Source organism: Primulina eburnea, chromosome 2 (genome assembly GCF_022965805.1).
Source record: "Primulina eburnea isolate SZY01 chromosome 2, ASM2296580v1, whole genome shotgun sequence".
Lineage (NCBI taxonomy): Eukaryota > Viridiplantae > Streptophyta > Magnoliopsida > Lamiales > Gesneriaceae > Primulina > Primulina eburnea.
This window is the reverse complement of record NC_133102.1, coordinates 37,073,259-37,086,790: the sequence shown is the minus strand read 5'-3', so window position 1 is coordinate 37,086,790 and position 13,532 is coordinate 37,073,259. Positions and strand designations below refer to the sequence as shown.

The window sequence follows — 13,532 nt, the reverse complement described above, 5'->3', positions numbered from 1 at the left end:
GATTCATTCTAATATGACCATATCTTTAATAAATTATAAAATTTAAATGTATCATTTTATTATTATTATATTTTTCCTTTACATTAGTTTTAGCCAGATATTTTGTATTAGTAAAACTGTATTCAATGTCATAGTTGCTTGATTGAGCTTGGCTCAGCTAATCATGCTCTGAACTCAGATGTTCGGGCATTTCCATCTTACGTGATCTATTTTCCGAGTAGAAATAACTCGGACTCCGTGAGACGAGCTCCGATGAATCGTGTCGGACCAGGTACGGGATATCAAATTTTGAAGTGTGAAATATTATATATTTTAAAGGCAGTGAGTCCAGACGAAAAACCATTGTGCTGAAACAAATACATTTAGATTTCAAAAAATATTCGACATTTCAATTCTAGTCATTCATATATACATCATCTTTTAAACCAAATTTAAGTATTGTTTGCAAATAATTCCAAAAATAAACATAAACATTTCCACACAAAAACAATTAACTGAATAAATTAAATATGTCTGCTTCAGTGAGACATGCCATTTTTAACTACGGCTGGTAGTTTATTAAGTTTTAAATAGTTAATATCTACAATACTAAAAAACAATCAATTTTAACTGTACATAAAACGATAAAAAATTTGAAAAATTTCTTTACGAGTAAAAGGAAAATTTCTATTAGGTACCAAATTTATACTGGTTAAAATACCACATTTTTGCCATTACCTTATTCAAATCTTATAATAAATAAGAAACTTCCTAACGCATAATTTAATAAAACAATTCTTTTAGTCTTTTTATAATATTCATGTAACACACGACTTATCCATAAAATAAGCCTCAACTTCACAATTTCAAGAAATAAAAGAGTATAATTATCAAAAGTAATCCAACAAACTCCACAGCTTCAGCTGAATATTGGTGCGCTTCGACCACTGCACTTCTTCAACTGGATCCTACAAACAAACAAAAAAACACACACAAACACCCTCCAAAAACCTCACCGGTTAACACACAGATTAGTCGCCTTCTTTGTTAACCAAGTGCTTCGCCCTTCATCGTGCAAATATCGTCCTAGGGAGAGGTGTGGTGGTACTACCTATCTTCGCCCCCTTTAGATTTTCCTGGGCTTTATTTGAAAAGGTTGCATCTAGGATCTAAATGTTTCTAACTACATCATCTATGCTCGCTAAGAATGGAACCAAAAATCCTCGGAAAAAACCACTCAAATTTATAATATATCAATGTATTTCATGAAATTATACGTGGTTAATACACAAAAAGTTAATATGATGCGCCAAAAGTCTATGATACATGAACACATATCCTATGGCGCAGACCCGTTGGGTGGAGTTCGAACACAGGTTCTTGATCCAGATTTCTTCAAATAAATGCGAAACTATATCACTCTGCTTGTTCTCTATCCCTCTTTAAAATTAAGTGAGGTCAAGCTTATCGTGATTTCCAACCATACCCTTGATCGAATTCAAGCATGGAAAGAGGAAAATCAAAGACTGTCACTAACCCAAGATCTCTCTCTCAAAGGGTGGAAGCACGTTATTACCTCCTAGTGAAACAATGCAGCGAAAATTTTAATTGTTATCAAATCAGATAGATCAAAAGTAAGGTTGGTATAGTAGGCTAGTAGTTATAATAATCAGACACATAATAAGGTTTGATAATTAACTACATCGACATGAACAAACAGATGAATATTCATTTGACTAGAACTAAGAAAACAAAAAAAGTATATATAAAACGAAGGATATTTTTTGCATATTTTAGTCGCAGCAGGTCAAGCCAAATAATATTAAAAAACGACATTTAAGCAATCAACTACCTAGCTTACTGAAAATGTCTGGTTCGGATTTCAGTCATGATTTCTATAGATGTGTGTTTTTGAAAATCATACCCGACAATCCGTTTAAAGTTATCCTTTAGTGTATATGGGAAAGAAAAAAAATCTCCGGGGAAGTGGAAAATAGTTTGATATGATTTAAGTTCTCCTGCATTGTTGTTTGAATTCTAATAGTCGTAAAGTTAAGGGCCTTCATATCCACATGAAATTCCAACAAATGAAAATGAAGCCTTCTCTTGTAATTGACGTCTCGATAGAAAGAAACAGGGTGAACAGATGAAAAGCTTCCACTGGAACTTCCAAGTAATCCAGTGAATATGAACCCAGAGAGATCTAATGATGAAATACAGAGTGAAGGATTGCTAATAAATGTGATGATCTAAATTTATCAGTCAGCTTCCAAACCTCAGTTATCCAGATGAAGCCCCCTCCATTTCAGAAACCTACAGAAAAATTCTGAATTTTATTCACATTTTACTTTAGAAGCTCGCGAAGTTCTCAGCAGGTCTGCTTCAAAATTTAACTAGTTCTCAACATCTAAATCCACATTACTCGATGAATAAATTTTAAAACCACGAAAATCACTTTATCCCCTAAAAATAGGTTCTTTTCATCATTCTTAAAACCCTATTTCCTCCTAGTTTCTAATTGACAAAAGACTGAAGTATGAGACTACAACCTAACAAGCACCTACAGCCTGGATATTAATATTTAAATATTAATATTATAACAGCTAAATATATGAATAATAGGTTTCTGAGTCATATTAGGAAATTAATCGAGAAAGTTACATACAGGTAAAATTACGAAAGTCAAGACATAATTGAGCAACACAAATAAGATGTGAGCAAAATTGAACACCAACCATATTCTTACCATCAAATGAATTGAGCAACCTACCATCAAATGAATTGAGCAACCATTCTGCTTAACTCTCAGCCCTTTTTTTTTCTCTTCTGCTTCCCGAAGAAAAACAGGTCGAATGGAAATGATCTATGACACAAAATTTCAACCAAAAAACAATTAAAATTCAAATGTTTCCAAAAATATAACTTTAACATCAGGATTAGGAATTTAGGTCTCAATTGACAAGGGTATATGTTGAAAAATTAAATGAAAATATCCTTCTAGTACATAAACAACTAGAAAGCTCTCCAATAACAGTTTCCGAAAACAATAAAAATGACTTTCCTAGGTCCATCCAACCAGAACCCTTGACGATATTGTCAAGACTAACTTCATGTACACTGTCCAGTAGTGGTAAGCAGTATAATTCCATAAATACCATGCTATTCATCTCAAGTTATTTCATTACCGTTTCAATTTAGGGCAGGGCCAATCGGTTCACAGTCAAAATATCTTACAAGCATAACAAAGATTGACATTGGCTGACGAATCCAAATGGTACACAACTGATTTGATCAATGATAAACAAAACTTTTTTTTGGTTCAAACAACTTCAATAAGAGCATCTAAGAAGCCTTGTCCGAGTAACAATTATGATGCTCAACATTTGAAAGTTCAATTTACTCCAATGATCTCTTATCATGGTCCAATACATCTGCTTTATCATTGAGATAGTGATAAGTTGTTTCTCCTAAAAGTTTTTTATTTTTAAAGGTACAATGCTACACCAGAGTCAAATAAAACCAGATGTTCTTTAATTCACAAGATCAAAGTCAAAATCTATAATCCAGTTTCATAAGTATCTATTTTGTTGTTAGCTTCAAGTCTTTGCAATGCAAACCAAAATCAGTGTGTACTTTGGACTGCTTTCAAACTCATTATAAACATCACCTTTGAGAAATATCAAATCAGACTAATATCAAGTTAGCTTAACCCGAGAGTCCAAAATTGAATCTTATAGCACCTTCTAGGAAACGCGCACGTTCATTTTCACAATCAACAAATCTAATACGTCAGAAAAGTCTAGGTACTCTCACAGCCCTCCAAGCAGAGAACTCAAAGAAGCAAAACAGTTGACACCCACCTAATAAAATATATAGCACGATTTCCTCGTTCTTTGTAGTAATCATTGCAGAGCACACTCCATTAGAACTCTAGACAATAACTGATATCAAATTATGTTTCACATTAACTGAAGTTTTACATGGATACTTGAATTTCCAGTCTCAATAAAATGTTATGCTCAACATGAACATACACTCAACATTATCTCAGGCATTTTTTCCAATCATATGGGCAAACTAAGATCCCTCAACAATTTAGTTAAAGCTATTCTACAATGATTTGTCTATATTTAACACTTGAGCTGTTAAATAATACTCTTATAAAGATGTTCAGAATGCAGTCGCCCATTGGTCACCGTTTTCACCGAAAATATGAGAAAATCTTAACGTTAGACTTTCTACCGCTCGTTCTTGTTGTTCTTCGTTAGATTTCGAATTTTAAAGGTAATTTCAGATTTTAGTGCAAAATTTGGGTATTTTGGTTTTTTTTTTAATTCCGATAATTGATATATGTTAAATTTTTTATTGTAGTTACTATTTTGAGCCGATTGATGATATTGATAATTTTTGAGAATTTATTTGAGCATTATTTCGAATTTCCAGATTTTATATTGAGTATTGCGATTTTTAGTGTTGATTATTTATTATTTGGATGTTTAGATGCTATAGAAAATATAAATGCGAATTTATGGAATTTTGTAGGAATTTTGGAAAAATTCAGAATTATGTAAATGGGATTTTCGAATTTATATTCAGTAGTGTTTTAGCTCCATGTTTTTTAAGGTATTAAATATTAAATACTCTTGTTCTATGTTTTCATGAAGTCAATTGTTACATATTTTTATTTTAATTTTTTTAATTAATTATTTATTTTATTAAATACAGCATGGGACGGAGCCAGCCCCAGGTAATTTTAAATCCTGGCTCCGCCCCTGGCCTTCATAATAAAAGGCAAGGACTGTATACATCAGCCAATGAATTCATTTTAACTTTTGTTGAAAGACAAAATAATATACCAGAAGTACAAATTAACGATTAAGACAACTAGTGACAATTTGGTATAACTGCAGCAGCGATGAAACTAATAGAACTCATGGATCAAAAACTGTGATAATATGATCACTGGGAACGAATCATCTATGGTTCTTTTCATGTTACAGTGCACATCATTTTTATTTCCAGATCAGATCTAAATTTGTGTTGCCAGAGTGCCACTCCCGGCTTCTTCGTGTCCGACTCATTATTTATAAATAATACAACTTGTAGGGGAAAGGTATTAAACAAGCATCATCAAATGTTTAACTATGGCACAAATTTATATATGACCACAATATTCAATTTCCTACAAAACATGCAATCAACCAACCATTAAAATGGAATCAACTTCCTCTTAGATTTCATCAACTTAGAATATCTAGGTAAACTCTCACTGAATACCCTCAGCATGTTTTCGGCAGGAATTTAATAAACCCAAGAAGAATGTGTGATGGTCACAGCGTTTTACATCTGTATAATGAACCACCCGAAAATGAGGAACATAACCCCTTTGGGAGATATATTACCAGTTACCAACAATGACAACAGTTCAAGCCAAGATTTATACACTCAACAAAATCATCATCATCGAAAAGGTAAATGGCCAATGAGACCTGATACATATCCTACTAAGACTTTAGTGGTAAGCGTACAAACACATTGGATAATTTCGACGTTTTAACCAACAAAGAAGACCGAACTAGGTTATTACAGTTTGTCCACAAAGTTTAATACCTGGCATGCTAAAACAAAAACTTCAAGGTTCTCTACTACCAATATGTTTAAATAGAGAGGTTTGAAGTTGAAGGCTTAAACATGGTATTTTATTTCACAACACTTTATCCTATATTGTTATGCAGGTTTGAAGGCTTTCTTCTTCAATGACTCGCAATAAACATGATATTTTATTTCACAATACGTTATCCTATATAGTTATTCATACACCAGAAGGCATAGTTGTTTTAAGGCACAAAAGTGTCCTGGAGCCTTAGACTCAACTCTCAAGGGGAAGGGCATGCCTTAGCAAAGTAAGGCGCATCAAACATTTTCCTAGCTAGATTTTATAAAATTCAAATTTTGGCTGCAGGATAGAGTAGTTGAGCGTTTGGAGTGATTGAAAAATAGAATTTAGTATTTTAACTGTGCCATCTGGTAGTAGATATGTAGTGTTTTCAAATAGAGTGCAAAGAAATAACGACTTGAATTGGGGAAGGAAGCGATCCGATTAATAAGGAAAAAAATTAAAATGTCGGGATAGAGAAAGATGCTGCGCCTAATAGTGGAGGAGGCTAAAGATTAATTTCGAAAATTAGGGAGTTCAACTTTAATCGCAGAGTTTAGGGAGTAAAACACACTTTTTGGGTTGATTTTATACTGGGCTTAGAGTTATTTTAACACACAAACAAGTACTGTATTTGGGCTAGGTTTTAAGGTTTTCTTTTTTTATCATGAGAAAGAAGCAGGCCAGGCTTTTTTTTTCCTTTTAAATGTAAAGCGCGCTGCAGGTGCGACTTGCACGCGCGCCATATGCAAGAGGTCTCCCAGGCGCAAAGGTCGTGCCTGGCTACGCCCAGCACCTAGGCTGGGCCAGTAGTGCGCCTTTAACAACTATGCCAGATGGTAAGCCCATGACACCCACAAGTATAGCTATTTAACACAGGTGTACCGTTTTTTAGGACATGGCTGTTTTACTTGGACTGATGAACGATGAAAGGGATTGTGTATCTGATACGATACTAGTTTATAGCAACTGTAGACATTTTGTTATGTTCTGTATTTTCCATAAGCAGTCAATGGGAGATTATTTTTTGACTGTTAATCGAATGTGCTTGTAATGCTATATTATGAAAGAACAAAACTAGCATTAAAATGGCTTGCTGAAAAGATCATTGCATGATCTGATGTTGGCACTTAAACTGCTGTAACCAACTGTGTTCTGCAAAATGTATTTTCTCATCTCTATATGTTTTGATGGTACCAGGAAACAAAATGCATACTATATGCAGAGCATAGAAGTGTCATTACCCTCTACTAAAATCCACAACGTCAAACTAGAAGTTGCTGTACAGTGATGATAGTTTTACAGTTTGATGCAGCAATTGCATCAAATAAACATTTTTTTCCTGTAAACCTAGAGAGAATTCGCATGCCCATAATACTGGAATGCAAAAACATTCAACCACATAAATATCCTACAGAGCATAAACAATTAGTAGATGGAGTACAGATACATTCTTGTCTGTTTTCTACAGTTGTGCGTTTTGATTTGTAGTTAGATTTTCGAGTACAGATACATTCTTGTCTGTTTTCTACAGTTGTGCGTTTTGATTTGTAGTTAGATTTTCTTTTTCGGTACAAGAGTGTGAAATGGAACATATATTTCATAAATAGATGGGTCATGCTTTTCAGAACATGGAGTTCAGACAAGCATATGAGGCAGCTATATGTAGCTTAGTTCACCAACATATGAGCATTGACCTTCTCTATGGTATTCATAAAAATTACCTCTCTTTTTATTTCAAGTCATCAAAAAGTTTTAAGATAAAATGCCTATTTTAGTCCATTACAGTGGTGCAATAATATCTGAAATGAATTTTTTTAACTTGGTAGGTAAAGTTTGAATGGTCCTATCGTTGATTCCATGCTAAAATTTAAAAGGAATCTGAGCATGAAAAATAAAGCTAAATACCAAATACAAGGTATACATTATAAGAAAAGACAAAATATCCCATAACACACAAATAAAGGAAACCAAGTTCAACACAACTTTTACGACATATAATCATCCATCACCAAACTGTCCCAAAAGTAAAGTCTGATGTCAAGCCCATAAAAAACAACTTAACTGCCACAAAACTTCATCCCAACAGCACCCATTCCCAAAACAATGCAGCAACCTGAGATTAAAAAAAAAACCCATGAAAAGCCAAATTATAAAATTTGAAGCAAAATTTCATAATTCAACTCGAATGAGTGCTAAAAAGAATCTTATACCCTGCAAGCAACAAAACCCAGTACCAGGAGTCAAGGTTTGTTCCCACGGCCACTAGTACCAACTGTTTTACTCTTGCTTCCCCCATCATAACCCATGTGCCCGACAGAAGTTCTGCAGTAACAACAAATAAAATAATGACAAGAATCCAGCAGAACAAAACAGCAAGCACACTTCCTTACCTCTGCTTCTTTTTATTCCTTTGCTTAATGGTCTTTACCATATCCATAGCCATCTTCTGGTGTTCCCTAGTTTGAGAATGCATTTCTAGCCCCTCCACAGTCACGCAATCAAACATGCAAATCCTACACCAACCCATGCTTATAGGCTTCCTCTTCCTTGACCAATCAAAAGAATCCACCTCGCCCTGTAAATTTCAATTGGAAACATTGATTCTCGAATAGTAGCGGAAAATAAATGCATACAGATGCATAATAGATCAACAAGGTAGGAAGCGAAAAAATAAGAAATTCTTGAACACGATAAAAAAAACACTTAGTCGATGCTCACTACAAAGCCTCCAGGATTAGGAAATCCCTGAAGTGGATAGTTGCTCCCGATACCGGGTACCCCAAAAGGTGGAATGTTTGGTCTGTCACCTCTAATAGATTCACCGAATGGTATTCGATGGTTAAAATTTCCCGGTCCACCCAATTCTCCTGCATGGGAGTTACCAGAAAAGATACCATGTCCAGCAGCCTCAGACATAAAATGACCAGGAAAATTTCCAGGGCCTGAGAAGTCCACCCTCCCTAAGGGGACTGGTCCTGGCCCATCTTTTCCAATAGCATCATCGCTCTTGATATGGCTGTGAAGCGGCCGAGTCATATGCTCTCCGAATCTCAAATTGTGTTGACCGTCACTGTCACCTCTCCTCGGGTGACCAGGCACAGGGGGAAACCTGTTATCATGAAAAGGATTTCCAACTGGATCTGAAGGTAGATTGAAAGATCTGGATCCTTCACCAAACCTATGTACTTCCCTGGCATTAATATCATGAAAGCCAGTGGTGCCCCGAGGAAATCTGGAAGGTCCACCAAATTCATGAGAAATGCCAAGATACTCCCCTCCTGGACTACAGGGAGGCAAATGTTTCGCATGACGTCGTCCAGATTCAAGGCCAGGTCCAAAGACATCTTCATGACCCTGTCCACCCGAAGCGTGATATGGAGGCAAGTCTCTCAAATTTGAATCTAATCCAGAATTTAATTTCCCTCCAGTGCCATAACTTGACCCAGGTTGTGATTTATCAACAGTCATCGAACCTGTATATGAAAAAGAACCCATGAGGAACCCCACAAAAATAGTGAAGCGAGGACAATTCCAGGAAAAATCCACCATGGAATCATAGCAAAATTTGATTAAACAATAAAAGTACCTTGTTCAAGAGGCCGAAATGGTTCCATCGGAAATGGATTCAAATGCTCCCGTGAGCCAAAGTTGGGTTCTGTTTCCCCATTAGCCCTCCAAACACTTGGCTCATGCCCATAAATCTGCCTATGAGGAACCCTCTCAACAGACTCAGACAGGTAAGATGAGTTTTGATGTTTGAACATGACACTTTCATTAGGTCTAAAATGGTTCTGGGGACCAGACTGACCTTCAGGATGAAGTTGTGGAGCATTTCCAGTAACCCCACGCAGATCACTATCAAAACTTCCAGGTGGAGGCCCAAAATAACCAGAAGCTCTCCCAGTATGGGATGTCAGGACAGGAAGTGGAAGAGAATGCCCAGGATGCGGCAAAATTCCCAATCCTTGGGGCTTTAGTGTCAATGGAGGTTGCTCTTTCAGTTGTAATTCAGGCTTGGAGGGAGGGTTCTTGGAAACCTTCTCAATATCAGTAGACAGACCCGCAACTACCTCCTTCCGACTTTCAAGGTCCTGCACCTGTTGTGGCAAATTTGAGCCTGCCACGGAATGGCTCTTTTCTTCAGAGGCATTACCTTCTGTAGTTTTTGCCTCAATGGACATGGCACCAGATAATTTCTCTGTTGCGCTCCCACTAACCTCGTCCTTCACCCTAGCAGCAATCATTTCTTGCGGTCCCAATTTTTTATTCGATATGGCTTCTTTTTTCAGAGGCTCAACGTCAGTTCGAAGAACTTCCTTTTCAGCAAGCCCCTGACCTGGTACCCTAGCACCTGGATTTGAATGCTTACTTGAAAAATATTCATCATCAAGTATTGCAGATTCAACAGAATTCGGATTTGCAGGTGGCAGAGTTGAACCAAGTTGTGAAGGTACAGCGTGAACCACAGCTCCAAAGCCACTAGAAGATTGTTGATAGTTTTGTGGATGCATGCCCTCATTTGACGTCATAGATTTGCCATCATAACTTTGTGACTGCTGAGGTGGAGGAGGACCGTATGAGCGTAGCTGAGGTTGAAGCGGCTGCTGTTGTTGAAAAAGACCTTGCGGCTGAAACAGAGCCCTAACAGGAGTAACAAAAGTCTGCTGTTGTGAGAAAGGCTGGGGAACAGCTAGTTGAACTGGCTGAAGGCCAGTACTATGCTGAGGGAGATGGTTTGACAGTTGAGCATGAGCAGAATATTGCTGATGTGCTGGGGGCGTAATCGAAACCTGGCTTTGTGGCAGCAAAAATGCAGACAGCGGTGGCGGGGGGAAAGAATCATGAGAAGGGGGTGGCCGCATCACAGCAGGTTGATGAGGAACCTGATCATGCAATTTAACTGGATGCAATGACCCACTTGTGGGACGTACGTTTATCGGAGGTTGATCCAATACTCCTGAATGCATTTGATGGGCTGGCTGAGGTTGTTGATATGAATTATGTCCACTAACACTAGAAGCTGGAGGCTGTGGAGGCCGCGGTCGTGCAGCAGGAACAGTTGGCTGGTTGAGTGGAGGAGGGCGTACTTGAGGGTACTGATTCTGATAATGTGAAGCTTGTGACTGAATCTGCAAATGAGACTGGTTTGAAGTTTGATTTTGAAATTGGGGTTGGCTGTGAGTTTGGGAAGCATGAGCTTGAGGAATCTGCAAAGGAGGTGGAAAATAAGGAGGCAACTGAGGATGTTGGACAGCAGGCTGCATGCTCACCGCTTGGAGACTAAGCGGAAGCTGGTCAGGTTGACTATGAGGTGGCGGCAGAAGAATTTGGTGGGGTATTTGAGCCTGGGGAAGCATCAGATGTGAAGGTTGTTTTTGAGGGTTGACTTGATAATCAGGAGGAAAGGTTTGGTTGGGTGGATGCAACTGGGTTTGCCCTTGAGAAGGAAATTGTACCTGCATTGGAATTTGAGGTGGCACAGGTGGCTGAGATTGTGCTATTCCTTGGGCTGGTGGTTGAAACTGGGGCTGCTGCTGGTTTAGAGGGACAGGATAGAGCTGGAGCTGGGACTGGGTCTGGGCAGCAGGCTGGGCATATGCATGAGACTGGGGCTGACCATGCACATGCAGTGGATTATGCTGGTTTTGCTGAAGGGGATGATATTGCTGATGAGGCTGTTGGTAAGGATCATATCCGGAATATTGCTGATAGTATTGCTGGTACTGTTGCTGATACCACTGCTCTGTTTGTACAGAAACAGCCTGAGGATTAGCAATAGGTTGCTGAGTTGGATTTTGTCCAGGCTGCAGACTAACAGCAACATTCTGACTATTCTGGAGCTGAGAAAGTGGTTGGCCAGATTGAGCTACAGTGAGGTTTACAGTTGCAATGGGTGCGGACAAAGTGGTGCCAGAGCTAGTTGCACCCCCTATAGCCTGTTTTGCTTCATACGCTCCCTGCAATTAAAGGTTGATGTCAGAGTTCATTTTAACCAAGACTCCTATTCATATGAATACGAAGAACAAATGCTTCATACACGCACCGTACAGCTCTGTGCATGATCATGTACTTGGCGATGAACAATTTGGATACCACATCTGTTACATATAACTGCCGAACTTCCAAAGGAACACTCAGAACAATGAGAGGTACAATCAGATAGAGTACCCTCCCATGTGCAACCACTTCTGAAGAATAGACAGTGAACCTTAACCTTTCCAATCTTTTCTGCCAGTGATCTATCCGAGTTTATTAGCGGCTGCCAAAACAAATTATAGCTTCAGAAAAATATGCAAGAAACGGTGTCTGTCATTCAAATGTATAGGCAGGAGAGACAAACCTTAGAATCAGACTCGGTCACCAAGTATCCATCATAAGGGCATGCCTTGCTACCATTTGCAATGTGTGCCAAGCAAGGTTTGCAGTATAGGTGACTGCACTGCGACTGAAATGCTTCATTTGGATATGCAAGCGTACGACAAACAGGACAAAAATACTCCCCTGGATAGGTTTGAATGTCTATTATGCACTCTATATCAAAACCCATGGATTCTCAAGTAAAATCTTGGATGGCGACAAGCTTCAATGCCTGAACAAAGAAACAAAAAATTAATATATTAAAATATTAATACATGCATAAAAAAATATACAATAATAGATATGATAGAATAATTCCACATTATAATAAATTATTATTACAAATATCACATAGCCAATTAACTAATGCACAAAATAAACAAGTTACAAATTACTGAAAGAATTGTATCACCAAGTAGAATAATCTTCTGTTTCACAATCCACGTATGCTGGTAAAACAGTACAAGCATATAAATAATATAATGAAAACAAAACTGTAATAAACAAATGAGAGAGATGATTAAATTTTGCAGCCATTCTCATCTCCCACTTTTGTTTTGGCTAGCAGGCAATATTTACATGAATTGGAAAACGAGAATACTTAGGGAGATGTATGGATTTGTTTTTGAAATTTCATGAAATGGGAAAGATTTATGGAAATCGAGTTGGTGAATGTGATGTCGATGTCATGCAACAATTTATTTTAAAATTTAAAGATATAATAAATTGATTAAAAATGTAATACAGAAATTGAGAATTTTTGGGAGGCGTTAAAAGTTAAAATAATAATAATAATAATAATAATAATAATAATAATACTGGAAAAAAAATAATAATAATAAAAGTTAAAATAATAATAATAATAATAATACTGGAATAATAATAATAATAATAATAATAATAATAATAATAATACTGTTGGTCCGAGTTAAAAATGATTTTTTGAAGAAAATCAAAGAATCAAGAAGAGTTGAACATGTTCAGACACATTAATTTTAAAGAAATGAGCAAACTTTAAAGGATTACTCTCTCCAGCGAAAAATAAAAAAAAAACAATTAGGACAAATAAATTCATATTAATTTAACATGACAAATCGCTAGCCGAAAAAATAGATCCACACCAAGGAAATTTCCCAAAAATACAAAACACAAATAGATCGGAAAATCAAATGAACCTGAAATAACTTAGCTGAGAAATGCAACAAAAAAAAAGAAAAAAAAATTCTAACAAACAAGCAGAACCATCCCTCAAAACATATCTTCACACATCAGTTTTATCAAGAAATGAGGAAAAATTCACGCCCAAATATATAAAATTTAGGGGGAAAAAACCTGTTACACACCTCAAAACCCTTGTCCAAAGACTTTAATCATCAAATAAAAAGCCTGGATGCGCGATCCCCAAGAGAATTTTCTGACGTTTCCTGGAGAGAACGAGAGAAACACTGGGAGAGGAAAGCGACTGTGGAGAAATGAAATGCGGGCAGATGAGAGGAAGCGGTGCCTTTTATAGGTGGGGAGTGAGGGTTTGTAGGGT

At 36.9% G+C, this 13,532-nt stretch overlaps 1 protein-coding gene across 4 annotated transcripts; it reads right to left on the bottom strand.

Annotated features, from left to right (window-relative positions):
- Positions 1–737: 737 nt before the first annotated feature.
- Positions 738–13,483, bottom strand: LOC140823082 (uncharacterized). Of its 4 annotated transcripts, none has more exons than XR_012116140.1 (10): positions 13,339–13,483; positions 11,979–12,227; positions 11,682–11,897; positions 9,225–11,595; positions 8,357–9,111; positions 8,029–8,213; positions 7,849–7,960; positions 7,701–7,751; positions 2,750–2,842; positions 738–2,292 (listed from the first exon to the last, which is right to left on the bottom strand). XR_012116140.1 is itself a non-coding variant. In XM_073184204.1 (8 exons), the coding sequence occupies exons 2-7, from the start codon at positions 12,183–12,185 to the stop codon at positions 7,879–7,881; spliced, it is 3,816 nt and encodes a 1,271-aa protein (XP_073040305.1). In that variant the 5' UTR covers positions 12,186–12,227; positions 13,339–13,483; the 3' UTR covers positions 7,531–7,751; positions 7,849–7,878. The 4 variants fall into 4 exon arrangements, 2 of the variants coding, with proteins under 2 accessions (XP_073040305.1, XP_073040306.1); XR_012116141.1 differs by having other exon boundaries at positions 7,873–7,960; XM_073184204.1 differs by lacking the exons at positions 738–2,292; positions 2,750–2,842 and having other exon boundaries at positions 7,531–7,751.
- Between the last annotated feature and the right edge of the window lie 49 nt (positions 13,484–13,532).